Below are 16557 nucleotides of genomic sequence, written 5' to 3' on the forward strand. Positions count from 1 at the left end.
CAATGTATTTCTTCCATACGAAACAATTTTCTTTATACTGGCTAGCTTGATGACTCAGTGTTTCGCTTGATTGATCCCATCAAGCATTTTTGAGATGAGCATACGAAAAAAACGAGTTCATCGTATTGAAAAAGTGAAATGAAATATGCTTGTGCTAGTTGAATGAGTTGAATTAAAACCCTCATAGAATAGTAAGGTTTTTCGAGAGATAGCTGTTGTGCTAATTTTCTTCAATCTCTCTATTCAGTCTTTTCTTGATCAGGATTGGAAACGACAAAATCTTAACGAAATCACGGGTTACTTGTATTAATCGTTTGTCTTGAATAGTTCTATGTTCCCAAGCGAAGAATCTTCAATTTACAGTTTCCTTTTTTTTTTTCATTGAACTTCTGACAGTCGCCGACTGAGACCATAAATTTTGGAAATTGAGCTAGGCGGGTATCGCAATCTCTGGTTTTCTGTACAAGATGCATAGTCTTTTACAGACAAGGACGTTTCCTCTCGAAACTCACAGAACCTTGCCTTGCACAGAATGTGTAGTAATCCATGGCCTTTAGGTGATTATTATGTATGCATTGAAAGTATTCGAAAAAGTCAGCACTAGGATTCCTAGATAAGATGGTGTGTGTTACGAATCGATGCTCTAACGGATCCTTCACAACTTTTTAAATCAGAGGATGATAAAGCGACACTTGAAGTAGTAAAATTCCGAAATAAGGTATGAAAAGCGAGAGATAAAGTTCCCTTTTTCCTATCACGATGCTTGTATTTTCAAAGAGCTTTCTTTGGAATCCTATTATGTTTTTTGTCTGCGGTATTCACAATGCATTCTATGGCATTTCATATTAGCGCTGTGTAAAAAACCTGGATTCGAAGCTGTCTGTCTCCATCAATGTACGTTTAAATTATAATATTTAGTTAAGGAGAAGATTGTTTCAATTCTCTTTTAACCCCGATTCTAAATATGTGAATTGCTTCCTCCAATGCTAGGCAAAGAATCCAAAAACGAAATCAGAATCAGAATCGGTTCAGTGTCTGCTTGACCGTGAAAGATTTACTCGACGACTTGTACAAGAAATTTATTAATTATTTTATTTACTACTCATTTATAATGTAAAACCACTTCATATTTTGTTTTATATTAAAGAGGATGCAAACCCTTTAAAATGATCTTGCTTTTAAGGATAAGTTTGAGGAAGATAAATCTCCCTTCCTACGTACAGTTACTGTACAGTCTTGCGCCCTTGAGCGTGAAGAGATCTGATATAATATTCGCTTTTTAGTAATATAATAGTAGATAAAATAATATTAAAGTCTGAGTGTTTAATGCGAACTTCACTGTAAATCGTTGAATAATTTAATGCTGTAGAAGACAAAACGTAAATAGGCGATAAAGATAAGCTTCAAATACCTTAATTTTGATGTCAACAGAAATCGTAAAAACAGAAACAAAAGCTATAATCCTCCTTTCTTTAGCAAACAACAACTCTTTTAACCTCATTCATTTATTTTTTTCAAGCGGCTAGTGTTGCTGTAAAAAATAAACAAAAAAAGACGCGTGAGTGTTTCTTTTATTACAAAGTTCATCATTAGCGTGTCGCGTTTAACCTCCACCATCTACGTGATCACAAAACAAACATCTTCTTCGATCTCAGAAGTAAAGAGTCGAGTAGGACACACTCGTTAGCAACGAATTGTAATTGGAACTCAATTTATCCACGTTGGACTTCAAACGAAAAACTTAAGCCGTGCAAGCTTTCAACTCTCGAGCCTTACATAGCTTGATCTTTCATTTGTATTGTTTAGAAGTTCCCTTTTGATTCCAATAGAGTAACGACTTTCTCTTGTCTTTTCTATCGTGCTCTTTTTAATCTTCAGAACCGCTTACCTTTAGCTTTTTCTTTATTTGTTTTGTATTTTTCATTCACCAACGTTACGACACGGCCCCAAGTTTCTTTTGTTTTATTAAACTCGTTAACCGTTGACTGTTTCCAGAAGATAATTATCCTTTGGCGCAGAAGAATTAATTGATTAGAACAACGCTTTGTCTTTTCTTGGTTTTTCCTCGTTCGTTTACGGATTTTTTTTAATTTATTTCTAACTTTTATCTTTTGTCTTTGTCTTACTTTGTCATTTTTCTCTTTTCGATATCATGGAAAAGTCAATCAAGGATGGTGTGCCAAAAATCTCTACCACCAGTATGCTCGAGAAACCGACACCTGGACCCACCCCTCAACAAACCCCAGTACAAACTCCTTCAGCTACTCCTGAACCCAAGGCTCCCTCGCAGGGTCAGAGCTCCGAGGAGTACAGTCCTGACGAAGACTGGTTGGGTGAGCATGCTGCGCGAGAACACGAAGCTCGTATCCGTCGTCCTAGTGTAACTCGTGCCTGGGTTCCAAAAAGTTCCGGTGGTCCCTCCATCCAGCAAGATCGCCGTGACGTGGCTCCTTTCGGCGAAGTCGTAGACTTGGAAGAAGTCCCTCGTGGTATCGTCCGTCAAGCTCGTCAATTAGATGACTATGCATTTCCCTATCATCGTTTCCGTGAAAATCTAATTGATGAAAGCAAGATTCCCCTCGTTTTAATTGCTTGTGGTTCTTATTCTCCAATTACCTATCTTCATTTACGTATGTTTGAAATGGCGACTGATACCATTCATGAGCAAACAAATATGGAACTAATTGCTGGGTACTTCTCTCCTGTCAATGATGATTACAAAAAGGAAGGCTTGGCACCTGCTCATCACCGAGTCCGTATGTGCGAATTGGCTTGCGAGCGTACCTCTAGCTGGTTGATGGTTGATGCATGGGAAAGTCTTCAACAAAAGTACACCCGAACTGCAGAAGTACTAGATCATTTTGATGAAGAAATCAATAAGAAGCGAGGCGGTATTCGCTTGTCCGATGGATCACGTCGTCCCTGTAAGATCATGCTTTTGGCTGGGGGTGACTTAATTGCCAGTATGGGGGAGCCTGGCGTTTGGTCTGAATCAGATCTGCATCACTTACTTGGAAACTTTGGCTGTGTCATCGTCGAACGAACTGGTAGTGATGTTTGGGCCTTTTTGCTGGCTCATGATCTTTTGTTTGCTTATCGTGGAAATGTCCTGGTTATTAAACAATTAATATATAATGATATATCCTCCACAAAGGTTCGACTATTTATTCGAAGAGGAATGTCCATACGATACCTTCTACCAAACTCTGTTATTCAGTACATAGAGAGACATTCCCTTTATCGCGATGCTGAACCTGTTAAGGCTTTATTTTACCAATCCCCTTTTTTTCGGATGGAAACACTTTGATTTTTACAGGTTTTTTTTTTTCTTTTTTTTTTATTGACAGCGGATTCGTGTCTTTCTTACGTCCACTGTCCCTGATTGCGAAATTTTATTGTACAGTATGTATAAGAACGGGTATTCTATTCTAATTCTCTTCTTATTAGATGTTAGATTAAGGGAATTTAGTTGTTAAATGACTGTGTGGTCTTTTTCTTTTGTTATTTAATAAATGCGAGAAACTGCCTAGGCAAAGTAAGTGCGTATCATTCTTATTCCTTGTACCGCCTAAATTTACAATAGGTAGATATCATAGATTTGGCCAATTCTTGAGAGGCAAGCTTCGTAACTATCGTAGACAGAGAGAAAATATTCTCGTTCCATTGGATTAGAAAGGTGTACCAACCGCCTGCCCTGTTTTCTTCGAAACATCTGAATGTGAAATCTGTTTTTCATTAATTTATGTTCCAGCGTTCCTTTTGACGAAGCTGCTTGTAAAAAGTCAACTGTTCGAAGGACACGCTGTTCAGAAAAGTAGGATGGACTATGATTTCGAAATCCATCTCTTAAGAGATCTCGATAAACGAATCTATGACCAGGAAACTTTGTTGAGAGCGCAGCGGCCATTCCAGCTCTCCATAGCGATCGATATGCTGAAGATATTTCCCTGAGCATTACGTTCAAGTTGATAGCTTTGACGATTTGGAAACTTAATGAATATTCATTGTATTTCTGCGTTGAAAAAAAAAAAATAAAATAAAATAAAAAAAAGAGAACAGAACAAAACAAAATCTTACAAGAAGAGACTACCTTTCTTTGCACGAGTTGACGGTCCTAAGCTACAACTTTGCTTGCTTCTTCACCTTTGAAATAGCGTATGAAAATAATATTGGATAACGTCTGGTTTTTTTTTTGTAATTTCCAAAAGAAATCCGCGTTTTGAAAATGAATTAGTTTTATTTTTTCTTTTTTAATTTTTGTCTTCTTTTACAGCTTAATAAATTTTTAAACGTAACTCTCGTTTTATGATTCCATAACAAGCTTGTGTTTTGAAACTTATCATATTAACCGTATAATAGTATAATATTAGAATACATTTCGATAAAAGGAAGGAAAAGGTGTCACGGGAGAAATCTCACACGTTATGAGAATGTAAATCGAGTGAAAGTAATAAGTACAATTACAAAATTGTCTATTGGAATTGGACGTGTTAGTACTACGTAGAGTAATAGTAATATGTCCAGGGATCTGATTAACTAAATGAAAACGACTAAGTGTCAATCTTATTTAGCCTGATCAGTCAAATCTTCCGATCTAAAGATTTCGACTGTCGACACACATATATATATTATTCTGTATATTTGCCATCGTGACTGGCTTCTCTAATTAATAGCAATAATCACGAATTGTAAATTTTAATCGGAGTTTCTGCATTCAAAGAGAAATTTGCATTTTGAAATTTTTGTTTACTTATTATCAAGCACAATTCTTTAAGCTTATGAATATTAACTGATATTAGCTAATATTCCATTCTTATAACGGATTGTTATATTATGAATGCTAACGAGGGACCCAATTTTGACAAAAGGACTATAACATTGTTTTAAAGAGGAAATAAATGGAAAACACATCTATTTTCTTGTTATTTCTACACAGTCCTTTCATCCAAGCTTAGCCCTTCTTGTTTATATACATTCTTCCCTTGGTATGAATAGCGAGACGGAACGAAGGATTTAAGTAAACAAACTGTTAGAAAAAAGAATTGAAGTGATGTCGTAAAGAATACAAGAAGGGGAAAAGGAAAAAGTGAAAATGAAACAATTCCTATACTACCGTTATTATTTTAAAGCCATCCTCTCATCGAAATAAAAAAGGTCGCTGAGCATTGTTGTTTAGGCAGTCACAAAATTTCACTTTTATTAAGTAGCAAAGCCTTGTTACTTTGGAGGTTTGTCTGTTTACAAACAACAGGACTAGTTCAAAAAAAAATGAATGGTTTTCAAAGATATGTTCAGGTTGGGCGCATCATTTTATTGAAAGCGGGACCTCAAAAAGGCAAGTTGGCTGCCATTGTCGATATTATTGACCACAAGAGGGTAAGCTGAACAATTTTTTTCTAAAAAAGGAGAGAATGCTAATTTTTCATAAACAGGTGATTGTTGATTCTATCTGTCAAGAATTTCCTCGTCAAATTGTTCGCCTTAGTCAAGTTACCCTCACATCTATTGTCATGAGTATTCCCCGCGGTGCTACTAGTGGAATTGTTGCGAAAAAGTGGCAAGCTCAAAACATTTCACAAAAATGGGCCGCTACAGCTTGGGCTAAGAAGTTGGAGGCTTTGAAAACTCGTAGCCAACTTGGAGATTTCGAGCGTTTTGCTGTAGTACGCTACAAAAAGCAACGTCGTAATCAAGTCCAGCTTGCTGTCGCCAGTGCATAAGGAATGTTGTCCATTGTATACTAGTAAAAAGCCAGACTTATAGACAAAGTTTATACGTCTCCAAAAAAAAAGGTAACAAAACTGCAAGGGCCATGAATCTATGCATAGATAATTACAAATAAAAGATTGAATTGGATACTATATTCTTTTCTACGTTCGCTTCATTGAAAGAAACTCGCAAGAATTTGAAATCTCTTCACCGATTTGTTTACAGAAATAGCATAATGCACTGCGTTTTCTAATCTGTATTAAAAATATTTGCTGGAGGTCGTAAAATAGTTTATCCCCCCTTATAGCTAGACTCGTAGAGCCCTAGTCCGCCCTCTAATCGTTTCAAGTTATGTCTAATAGGAGTTAAAAGCGTTTGATTTATTACGGATTCATTGTCAAAAAGGAAACTATACAACGTTTTATTTAATTGTTGATTTGCAGTATAGGTTCACCAAAAAACGTATTTTATATATTCATACATGTAGATATTGAGCTCATTTCAATTTACCAGACCTTTACGCGCTACGTAGAGTTTCGGTAATTACCTGTAATCAATTCATCATTCTTTTGTTGTACCTCCTTAAATAAAAGAACAGTCACGGTCTCCAACACTTTCTACACGAAGTTGTTTATGGTTCTTCGCAAAACCATGACTCAAAAGAGAAGAAATTGCGGACGTAACAAGCACGGCCGTGGCCACGTCAAGTTTGTTCGCTGCATTAATTGCAGCCGTGCCGTCCCTAAGGACAAGGCTATCAAGCGCTGGACTATCCGTATGTAAAATTTTCGAGAGAAGATTGCAAAACTGTTGACTCAAAGAGTCTACTCTTTTGACAGAGTAGGAGTACCTATACGTGGGATAAATACAATCTTTTTCTTAATAAACGCTTCGATAAAAAGGGTAATACTAACATATATTCAGGTAACATGGTTGAAACTGCCGCCATTCGTGATATGTCCGAGGCTTCTGTCTATAGCGAGTACACGATCCCCAAGTTGTACATCAAGTTACAATACTGTGTCTCTTGCGCTATTCACTCCCGTGTTGTTCGTGTTCGCTCTCGTGACGGCCGTCGTATCCGCACTCCTCCTCCTCGTATGCGTTACAACCGTGACGGTAAGAGAATTAACCCTGCTGCCCTTGCAAAGACTGCCCTCTAAAGTGGTTATGTTAGATTAAATATGGAAGGGAATGAAATTATAACTTGGTATACGTCAGTTATCCTATCAGATTTGTAAATGTTTGAGGTGTAGTAGCAAAGAACCCGAGAAGAAACGTTAACAAAGGAAGTTGAAGGAGTCACTAAAATACACAAAAAGCAGTGGTGTTTATATAGTTTAAAAGGGTAGCATGCATGCCTAACTTTGATACAGCAAAGCAGCTAGGTGGTACTTTAAAGAAGCGACTCTCTTTCACAGTTAGGGCTGTCTCAAGTTTATCTAAACAATGGAAATGTATAAAAATAACCAAGAGTACTCTTTTCAAAAAAGCTCGTACTTTTCGTTTTATTTACATAATTACGTAATCCTTTCGACGTCCTTAAATAGTATAATGATATATAGCACGCGCTGCTATATTAGTAAGTAAACAGATAAATTTTGGCCTTTACCAATCACAACTGCAAGTCGATTCTCATGGGTATGTAGGCTCAAATGCTCAAAACAAGGGCAATTCTTTTTGTTTTGTACTAACAATGTATGTGGTAGATCAGGTGCGGCATGTAATCTTGGTATTGTCAGGAAAAGGAGGAGTTGGGAAATCTTCCGTAACAACTCAGTTGGCTCTTTCCCTTCATGCATCTAAGCTCCATTCGCGACCTCTAAAAATTGGCATTTTGGACATTGATCTTACCGGACCGTCAATACCTAGAATGTTTGGAAAAGATGCAGAGGAAAGTCGCATTCGTCAGTCTAGTGCTGGCTGGATCCCTGTATATACAGATGAAACGAAGGAAATTGGGCTTATGTCGCTTGGGTTCTTGCTTCCTTCAAAGAAAGACAGTGTCGTCTGGCGTGGTCCGAAAAAGGCTGCTATGATCCGCCAATTTGTGAGTGATGTACACTGGGGTGAGTTAGACTATCTAATTATTGACACTCCTCCTGGAACCGGAGATGAACACTTAACCATTGTGGAATCCTTGATGACGGAGACGTCGGATGTACGAAAAGCTCCCATTGACGGCGCAGTTATGGTCACTACACCTCAAGCTCTTGCTACGCTAGACGTCCAGAAAGAAATCGATTTTTGTAAAAAAGCGGATCTCCGGATTTTGGGGATAGTGGAAAACATGAGTGGCTTTATATGTCCTCACTGTGCTGACTGTACAAATATTTTTTCAAGCGGCGGTGGAAGCACACTTGCGGAAAAATATAAAGTACCTTTTCTTGGATCAGTTCCGATTGACCCAAAGTTTGGTGAGATGATCGAAAACCAAAACGCCTCTACGAATCTTTCCGTGCTATATCCTGAAACAGAGATGTCGAAGGCCTTCTTCCCTATCGTGCAAAATTTCTTTCACCAGATGTATGACAAGCGCTCTTTTAAACTCGTTACCAGTCTTGGTGGTCATGATGGAAGGATATGGAGTGTAGACTCTCATCCGGTTTTACCTCTTTTTGCTAGCGGTTCGCAAGACAAGACTGTCCGTATTTATAACAGTGATACTCTTCAACTTGTGCATGTAATAGATGGATTTCATTCCCGTAGTGTACGTAGGGTTGCCTGGCGTCCTGTTGATCGTCCTATACTAGCAGCGGCTTCTTTCGATGCTACGATAAGTATTAACGAAAAAATTGACGACGATTGGGAATGTACAGCAGCTCTTGAAGGACATGAGAATGAGGTTAAATGTATTGCTTGGTCTCCCGGTGGTAACTTTCTTGCTACTTGCTCTCGTGATAAGTCAGTTTGGATTTGGGAAACTACAGAAGACGACGAATTCGATTGTATGGCAGTTCTTCAAGAACACACACAAGATGTCAAGGTCGTAGCTTGGCACCCCACTGAGGATCTTCTTGTTAGTGGAAGTTATGATGACACAATCTGCTTTTGGAGAGATGATGGTGATGATTGGGCTTTAACATGTCAATTGCAAGGCCATGAGAGTACCGTTTGGGCTCTTGCCTTCTCCCCTAGTGGATCTATCCTGGCCTCTGCCGACAATGAGGGCAACATAATTTTATGGACAAAGACTTTTAGTAATGAATCTGAGGCTATTAGTAATTCTACAAATATTCTACGGCCATCTTTACAAGAAGAATGGATCAGAAAGGCAACTTTGCCTCATCTGCATCAAGGTGCTGTGTACTCGATTGCCTGGATAAATGATCAAGTATTAGCATCTGGTGGAAGCGATGGAAAAATTATTGTTTATGAAAGTGAAAAACATGATGATAACATTTGGAGAGTTTCCATTGAAAAAGAGCGCGCACATGATGTTTATGAAATCAATTCTATAGCCTGGTTAGGAAACGATAAGCTTGTTTCGGGTGGTGATGATGGCGAGTGTCGCGTATGGCATATAAAATGAAGCAAAAAATGTTTAAAAGTCTTTTTTTTTGGTTAATGAATGATGAAGATGAACAGAAAGCATTTAATTCTCAATTCATTAGGGTAAATAGAATTATTAAAGGATGATGTTCATGGTGATTCCAAAGATGAAGTGTAGAATAGCCAAGGAACCAAAAAAATAGAAAAAAAGAAGGTAAAAGAGAGAGAAAACAATAAGGTTGACGTTAAATGTAAAAATCAGATGCTCATCAAAGACTTATATTAAGGTTGTAAATTAAGTAAATATTAATAAAAACCGATTTCTTTTAATAGGAAAAAACGAAACGAGGTTTTTTTAAATGAGTAAAATACAAGGATTGGAAGAAGCAACTCGGAGTAATAAGGGCTTCATACATTTAGTTTTGTGGAGTCTTCGCTGTCGCTACTGCGATGATGCTCTTCCAATATGGGACCAGCTCCATTTTTGAGCAAAGACAATGCAACCTGAGTACCCAAATCTTCAGCGTCTTCTACGGAATTAACAACGCGGTTGCCTGAGGCAAAAGAAGACCGACGACCATCGGCAGAAACGACGATGCCGTCTAAAGAGACGTGATAAGCGGAGCTTGACATTGCCAAAGAATCACACTGGACGCCAATTGGAATAGCACAGCCACCTTGCAACCGCTTCATTAATGAGCGTTCAGCGACGCAGCAATAGGTTGTTTCAGTGTCTTGAAGAGGCTTTAAGAGCTCAATCATCTCCTTATCATCTTCACGAACCTCAATCGCCAGGGCGCCTTGGCCAACTGCATAATAGTTGAAGGGAGCAGTTAGCATTTGTGAAACGCGGTCTTTTAACCCAAGACGGAAGAGGCCTGCAGCCGCCAACACAAGGCAAGAAAAAGAAGAATTCGGCTCGTCAAGCTTGGATAGACGTGTTCCTACATTACCTCGAATATCGGCAAAGCGAAGATGAGGGAAATGGCGGGCCAAGAGAGCACGACGACGAATACTACTAGTGCCAACAACACTTCCAGCGGGAAGGTCAGCAACAGTTTTGTAGGAAGAGCCTTTTGGGAACACAATAGCATCGAGAGGACAGTTCCGACGTGGGATACAAGCAATAGTCATACCTTCTGGCATTTCGACGGGTAAATCCTTAAGACAATGAACGAGCATTCGACATTGGTTGACGATGAGTAAAGCCTCGAGTTCTCGAGTCCACAAGGACTTTGCAACTTGGTGTTTAAACTCAAACAAAGCTTTTGAGAGAATTTCATCGCCAATAGTGTCACGGCTCATGATCGGGAATTCGAGATCGGGATACTTCTCCTTTAGTTGTTTATAAACAAGCTCAGACTGAATGACAGCGAGCTTGGACTTTCGGGTTCCAATGGGATAACACGTACTGGTCGGCATTTTCTCTAACAAATCAAATTAAGGCAACAAATAAGGGGAAACAAATTTGAAGAAGAAAACTAGCGAATCACTACAATTCAGAAAGCCAAAGTTGCATACAACGAGCAACAAAAATTAACAGAAAGGAGATGAAGAGAAAATCTACCAAGTAAATCAGATCCTTTTCAAAAAAAGGGATTCCAGAGTGCTAATGACTAAACCGACTGTTCCAATAACCAAAAGAAACGAACGAAACTTTTTAGAACCAAAAAACGCGCTCGAAACAAAGACGCGAAAACGAAGAAGAAATTGTGTTGGAAAGACGGTAGATTCAAAGGACCCTTCAATCCTCTATAAACAGAGGTAGGAGAAGGAATGAAATAGATTCGTCCCTGCCGGCCAATCCGTGGCCTTAGAATTCCGACTTTTACGGGGATAGTGAAGTTGTTCCAAGTCGTAATGGTAGTTACTGCAGTATAGAAAAATGCGTTGGTAAACAAAGGAGGGAAAAAAGATGATCAGATAAGTGATCTTATAGTACAATAGGAGTGTTATCTGTCGTGGAATAAAGTAGAGAACCCCCTTATCCTTATGTAACAAGTTCCCCTTTCATTTTTATCTGGTGTGAGTCTTTGATGATCAAATGTTTCTATACAAAAACGAGCCTTTCTCCGTAGCGTGATTCTTAATGAACTCGTTTTTGCTTCCTTACTTTGCCTGAACAACTATTGAAAATTTTAAAAGACAAGGGCTCATTACCATTGCTTCCAGTCCTGTAATACGAGCGTCGTTTCGTAAATTCACTGCGTCCTTTCATCATTATCCTATAATCGTACACCAGATATCGTACTAGGGAAAAATTTGGCCGATACTACCATCCGGGCCAAAGTGACGTGGAAGGCTCGGCTCGTCACTACCATTTCAACACGGGTTTTCGCTACCTTGTCTCATCCTTGTTACTTACTGTTCGTCGTTAATCTGACCACAGCCAGACACACTTTCTTCAGTTTGTTTCTCTCTTTTTGCAGAATTTGAGAGATTTCAAATAGAAATTGGGTTTTTGGTTTATTTTCGTCGTTAATTTTTTAATCGGCAATTTTAACACAAATCGAATTGAGGCGTCTAAGAGTTTGACGACAATTGAATTCGGGCGACAATATTTTCCGACCCGTCGTTTTATTCCATCGGAAGTCGCTGTATTGAGAGCAAGTACAAATATCGTAATTGAAAGTATTTATTTGAAAACAGCCTAGTTCGTTGTATATAAATTAACTTTGTGAGAAGTTTGTCGTTGCTGAAACTATCTTTTTATTTTCCTCCTTCCTGTCCGTACCTTCACATCCTCTTTGGTTTTTCTATTGACACTTGATTCATTCTCTTTCATATACTACACCTCATCTGTTCCAATTGCTTGTATGTCAGAGCCTTCTACTAGAAGCATTAAGTCCAAGCGCTGGATCCCCAGTTTAAAGGGCTTTCGCCTTGGGCTTTATAGACTGGCTGATCGTCTAAATATACCTTTGGCAGATGCCGCAAAGGTTGAGTTGGAACAACACGATACTAGTAGTTTGGAGTCTTGGAGTGGTCTACAACGTCTTCCCAGATCCCTGTATTTTAATTTGCCTTTACCGGAATCCGAACTAGATGATACTGGTGAGGCAAAACGTTATTTTCCAAGGAACAAAATTCGTACTGCCAAGTATACTCCTCTAAACTTTTTGCCCAAGAATATTTTCTTACAATTTCAAAATGTCGCAAACCTCTTTTTCTTGTTTCTTGTGATTCTTCAGGTACGTTTCAAGATGATCATTGAGCAATAACTAACTTGTAAACTAGTGCATCAAACTTTTCGGCAATGAAGTGAATCCTGGTTTGGCAGCTGTGCCTTTGATTGTTGTTGTTGCTATCACTGCGGTTAAAGATGCTATCGAAGATTTTCGTCGTACAATGCTCGACATTAATCTTAATAACACCCCGACGCTCCGTTTAAGCAACTACCATAATCCGAATATTAGGACCGAGTATGTCAGTTACTTTCGAAAATTCAAAAAGTATATGTCTGCTCTTTTCCGACTGTTTATCATGAGGAAGAACCGAAAGAAAGAAGAAAATACTGTATCCGATCCGGTTCCTCTCCAAGACCTTCCAACTGATGGTAGACCAAGCTATGACTCCGTATTCCGAGAATCGCTTGATATGAAGGATCCTTTTGAGGATCCCAAGGGAAAGGAATTTGGTGCATCAGGCGGAATCGCCGCTATGCATCAACAGCGGGCAATGGATGTAGTGGATTATCAAGCTGAAGGTACTGGTGAATGCCATTTTAAAAAAGTATTCTGGAAGGATGTTCGAGTTGGTGACTTTGTTAAAATTTCAGACAATGAAGAAATCCCTGCCGATATTATCATTCTCAATACATCCGATCCAGAAGGTATTTGCTACATTGAAACCAAAAACTTGGACGGAGAAACGAATCTCAAAATTCGACATGCTTTGAGCGCGGGTAAAAATGTGGTTGACGAAATTTCGTGTGAACGATCTCGTTTCTGGATTGAAAGCGAGCCCCCCAACGCAAACCTTTATGAATACAACGGAGCTTGCAAATGTTATGGGCATACCGACACCAATATGCTTGATGAAACACATGTTCAGTCGGAACCCGCATCTTTAAACAATCTGCTTTTACGAGGATGTGTTCTTCGAAATACAAGGTGGGTTATTGGCGTAGTCGTTTTCACTGGTGATGATACAAAAATCATGCTGAATTCCGGTGCTCCTCCTTTGAAACGAAGTCGTATTACCAGAAACTTGAACTGGAATGTTTACTTGAATTTCATTATTTTATTTGCAATGTGTCTCGTTTGTGGTATAGTCGAGGGTATTGCTTGGCGTGGACAAACGCGATCATCTTACTTTTTTGAATGGGGCTCCATTGGTGGATCTGCCGCCAAAAATGGTATAGTTACCTTTTTTACAAGTGTTGTCTTGTTCCAAAATTTGGTTCCGATCTCCCTATACATTTCTATTGAAATTGTCAAAACTATTCAAGCAATTTTCATCTATTTTGACAAGGACATGTATTATAAAAAACTCAAGTATCCTTGTACTCCTAAATCTTGGAATATATCAGATGATTTGGGGCAAGTTGAATATATTTTCTCTGATAAGACTGGAACACTTACTCAAAATGTTATGGAATTTAAAAAGTGCACTATCAATGGCATTGCCTACGGAGAAGCCTTCACAGAAGCAATGGCGGGTATAGCTCGCCGAGAAGGAAAGGATTCAGAGCAGCTTACGTTGGAGAAGCGTAGCTTCATTGATCGTGACCGAATGCAGATGATTGCTCAAATGAGAAATATTTATGACAATAAGTATTTGGTGGATGAAAATCTTACATTTATTTCTTCTCAGTTCGTTCATGATTTGACTGGCAAAGCTGGTGAAGAACAGTCGTTGGCTTGTTATGAGTTTTTTCTTGCACTTGCTTTGTGTCATAGTGTTGTGGCCGATAGAGTTGGCGATCGTATCGTTTACAAAGCTCAATCCCCGGATGAAGCTGCACTCGTTGGTACAGCTCGTGACGTTGGATTTGTTTTCCTTGATCAACGTAGGGATGTCATGGTAACTCGGGCACTTGGTGAGACTCATAGGTTTAAATTGATGGATACTGTTGATTTTACATCTGCCAGAAAAAGAATGAGTGTTATTGTCAGAGGACCAGATAATCGTTATGTCCTCATCTGCAAGGGTGCAGATAGCGTTATTTATGAAAGGCTGGAACAAGGTGAGCGACCAAATCTCCAAAAAGTTACTGCGGAACACCTGAAAACTTTTGCCCTTGAAGGTCTTCGTACTTTATGTATTGCAAAACGTGAACTTACTGAGGAGGAATACTATGAATGGAAAGAAAAATATAGTGTTGCCTCTTCTGCCATTGAAAATAGAGAGGAACAGATTGCTGAAGTTGCCGACTTGATTGAATCACGACTTACCTTGCTTGGTGGTACCGCTATTGAAGATCGTTTACAGGAAGGTGTTCCTGACTCAATTGCACTTTTAGGGAATGCTGGTATTAAGCTTTGGGTGTTAACTGGAGATAAAATGGAAACCGCAATTAACATCGGTTTTTCTTGCAATCTTCTAGACGCTAGTATGGAGTTGATAAAGTTTGATGTTGATCAAGAAGTCTCAACTCCAGAACTGGAGGTCATTTTAGCAGATTATCTTTATAGGTACTTTGGCTTATCAGGCTCCAACGAAGAGCTTGAAGCGGCAAAGAAGGATCACGATGTTCCTGCTGGATCTCATGCCTTAATTATCGATGGTGGTGTTTTGAAGCGTGTCCTCGAGGGATCAATGAGAACGAAGTTTTTGTTGTTATGCAAGCAATGTAAGTCTGTACTCTGCTGTCGTGTTAGTCCAGCGCAAAAAGCTGATGTCGTACATCTTGTAAGGGAAAGTTTGGAAGTAATGACATTAGCTATTGGTGACGGAGCCAACGATGTGGCTATGATCCAAAAAGCTGATATTGGTATCGGTATCGTTGGTGAGGAAGGAAGAGCAGCTGCGATGTCTGCTGATTATGCGATTGCACAATTTAGATTTTTGAGCAAGCTGGTTCTTGTTCATGGACGTTGGGATTATAATCGTATAGCAGAAATGGTCAATAATTTCTTTTACAAAAGTGTCGTTTGGACTTTTACGCTCTTTTGGTTCCAAATCTACAATAACTTTGATGCAAATTATCTCTTTGACTACACGTACATTATGCTCTTCAACTTGATTTTCTCATCTTTGCCTGTCATCGTAATGGGTGTTTACGATCAAGATGTGAATGCTGAAGTATCACTTAAGATACCTCAGCTGTACAAGAGAGGTATTTTGCAATTGAATTCGGCGCGTAAGATATTCATTGGATACATGATTGATGGTTTCTATCAGTCAGTAATATGTTTCTTTTTTTCTTTTCTCGTTATAAATAATGTGACAGTAGCAGCTCAAAATGGGCGTGACACGATGGGAATGCAGGATCTGGGTGTGTATGTTGCAGCACCTACAATTATGGTAGTTGATTCATATGTTCTTTTGAATCAAGCTAATTGGGATGTTTTCTCAGTCGGTATTTGGGCTTTAAGTTGTATAACTTTTTGGTTCTGGACAGGCGTTTATTCTCAGAGCTGGTACTCCATTGAATTCTACAAGTCTGCTTCTCGTATATTCAGAACTCCAAACTTCTGGGCAGTACTATTTGGTACGATGGCTGCTTGCTTGTTTCCGAAGTTCCTTTTCATGACTGTGCAAAAGCTTTTCTGGCCGTATGATACTGACATCATTCGCGAAAGCTATCGTACCAAGCGTTTGCATGAATTCGATGAAGAAGCTGCCATTGAGAGCCCCGAAGTTTCTACAGATTGGGCATCGTCTACATTACAAGTTCCATTTAACATGTCAACGTCAAGCTTTGCGACTATGCAGAAAAAGGACAAGGATCCTGTACGTTTGGATACGCATTCCTTGTCGCTCACTCCAAGCATCCCCAATACTTTTGGTCGCTCTTATTCTCCAAGTTTCATGGATGGGTCACCCATCTTTTCTGATGAAATACTGAACCGACCACCTGAGTTTCTTCCAAAGCGAGGATCTGTTTCTTCATCAGAACAACCACTTCAACCTAGATGAATTACATTTACTACAAACGTGGAATGTATCATCAAGAAGATGACGGTAAACAATTTGATGTGAAAGATTGACGGTCAGCTGTCAAGTACAGCTGACTATTATGACATTGAGTAAATATAGTGATGAGAGTATTATGAGTATGTTGTTCATAGATAAAAGTTATGTTCTAGTCATTTAAATAAACATTTGTTTAAGCTAAAGGATTTAATTTATCGTATGTGTGATTTTACTACAGAAGACCAATCAACGATGTTGACATAAGTAAGCAGTTTT

The 16557-nt window shown here is 38.9% G+C and overlaps 7 protein-coding genes across 7 annotated transcripts; 5 read left to right on the forward strand and 2 right to left on the reverse strand.

The window, feature by feature from the left end:
* Nucleotides 1-2152: 2152 nt before the first annotated feature.
* SPOG_01993 (nicotinamide mononucleotide adenylyltransferase) lies at nucleotides 2153-3476 on the forward strand (the record flags this gene model as incomplete). Its single annotated transcript, XM_013167097.1, has 3 exons — nucleotides 2153-3256; nucleotides 3348-3402; nucleotides 3448-3476. The coding sequence occupies 3 exons, from the start codon at nucleotides 2153-2155 to the stop codon at nucleotides 3474-3476; spliced, it is 1188 nt and encodes a 395-aa protein (XP_013022551.1).
* Nucleotides 3353-4168, reverse strand: SPOG_01994 (DUF1763 family protein). The gene has a single exon (XM_013167098.1). It carries the CDS (start codon nucleotides 3953-3955, stop codon nucleotides 3575-3577), a length of 381 nt encoding a protein of 126 aa, XP_013022552.1. The 5' UTR covers nucleotides 3956-4168; the 3' UTR covers nucleotides 3353-3574.
* Nucleotides 4169-5233: 1065 nt separating this feature from the next.
* Nucleotides 5234-6154, forward strand: SPOG_01995 (60S ribosomal protein L14). The gene is made up of 2 exons (XM_013167099.1): nucleotides 5234-5376; nucleotides 5433-6154. Exons 1-2 carry the CDS (start codon nucleotides 5269-5271, stop codon nucleotides 5718-5720), a joined length of 396 nt encoding a protein of 131 aa, XP_013022553.1. The 5' UTR covers nucleotides 5234-5268; the 3' UTR covers nucleotides 5721-6154.
* A 206-nt stretch (nucleotides 6155-6360) lies between these two features.
* On the forward strand, nucleotides 6361-6992 carry SPOG_01996 (40S ribosomal protein S26; the record flags this gene model as incomplete). Its single annotated transcript, XM_013167100.1, has 2 exons — nucleotides 6361-6484; nucleotides 6634-6992. The coding sequence occupies 2 exons, from the start codon at nucleotides 6361-6363 to the stop codon at nucleotides 6870-6872; spliced, it is 363 nt and encodes a 120-aa protein (XP_013022554.1). The 3' UTR covers nucleotides 6873-6992.
* A 316-nt stretch (nucleotides 6993-7308) lies between these two features.
* SPOG_01997 (par A family ATPase/WD repeat iron cluster assembly fusion protein) lies at nucleotides 7309-9547 on the forward strand. The gene is made up of 2 exons (XM_013167101.1): nucleotides 7309-7350; nucleotides 7419-9547. Exons 1-2 carry the CDS (start codon nucleotides 7347-7349, stop codon nucleotides 9239-9241), a joined length of 1827 nt encoding a protein of 608 aa, XP_013022555.1. The 5' UTR covers nucleotides 7309-7346; the 3' UTR covers nucleotides 9242-9547.
* On the reverse strand, nucleotides 8719-10994 carry SPOG_01998 (hydroxymethylbilane synthase). The gene has a single exon (XM_013167102.1). The coding sequence runs from the start codon at nucleotides 10621-10623 to the stop codon at nucleotides 9610-9612; it is 1014 nt and encodes a 337-aa protein (XP_013022556.1). The 5' UTR covers nucleotides 10624-10994; the 3' UTR covers nucleotides 8719-9609.
* A 574-nt stretch (nucleotides 10995-11568) lies between these two features.
* SPOG_01999 (P-type ATPase) lies at nucleotides 11569-16487 on the forward strand. The gene is made up of 2 exons (XM_013167103.1): nucleotides 11569-12392; nucleotides 12439-16487. The coding sequence occupies exons 1-2, from the start codon at nucleotides 12018-12020 to the stop codon at nucleotides 16282-16284; spliced, it is 4221 nt and encodes a 1406-aa protein (XP_013022557.1). The 5' UTR covers nucleotides 11569-12017; the 3' UTR covers nucleotides 16285-16487.
* The last annotated feature ends 70 nt before the right edge of the window (nucleotides 16488-16557 follow it).

This window comes from Schizosaccharomyces cryophilus, assembly GCF_000004155.1.
Source record: "Schizosaccharomyces cryophilus OY26 unplaced genomic scaffold supercont4.2, whole genome shotgun sequence".
NCBI lineage: Eukaryota > Fungi > Ascomycota > Schizosaccharomycetes > Schizosaccharomycetales > Schizosaccharomycetaceae > Schizosaccharomyces > Schizosaccharomyces cryophilus.

Excerpts from the sequence above, each read along its gene's own strand:
- SPOG_01994 (XM_013167098.1), bottom strand. The coding sequence starts at position 3,955 with ATGCTCAGGGAAATATCTTCAGCATATCGATCGCTATGGAGAGCTGGA.
- SPOG_01995 (XM_013167099.1), top strand. The coding sequence starts at position 5,269 with ATGAATGGTTTTCAAAGATATGTTCAGGTTGGGCGCATCATTTTATTG. Across the intron at positions 5,377-5,432 it reads ATATTATTGACCACAAGAGG|GTGATTGTTGATTCTATCTG; the intron begins GTAAGCTGAACA and ends TTTCATAAACAG.
- SPOG_01998 (XM_013167102.1), bottom strand. The coding sequence starts at position 10,623 with ATGCCGACCAGTACGTGTTATCCCATTGGAACCCGAAAGTCCAAGCTC.
- SPOG_01999 (XM_013167103.1), top strand. The coding sequence starts at position 12,018 with ATGTCAGAGCCTTCTACTAGAAGCATTAAGTCCAAGCGCTGGATCCCC. Across the intron at positions 12,393-12,438 it reads TGTTTCTTGTGATTCTTCAG|TGCATCAAACTTTTCGGCAA; the intron begins GTACGTTTCAAG and ends CTTGTAAACTAG.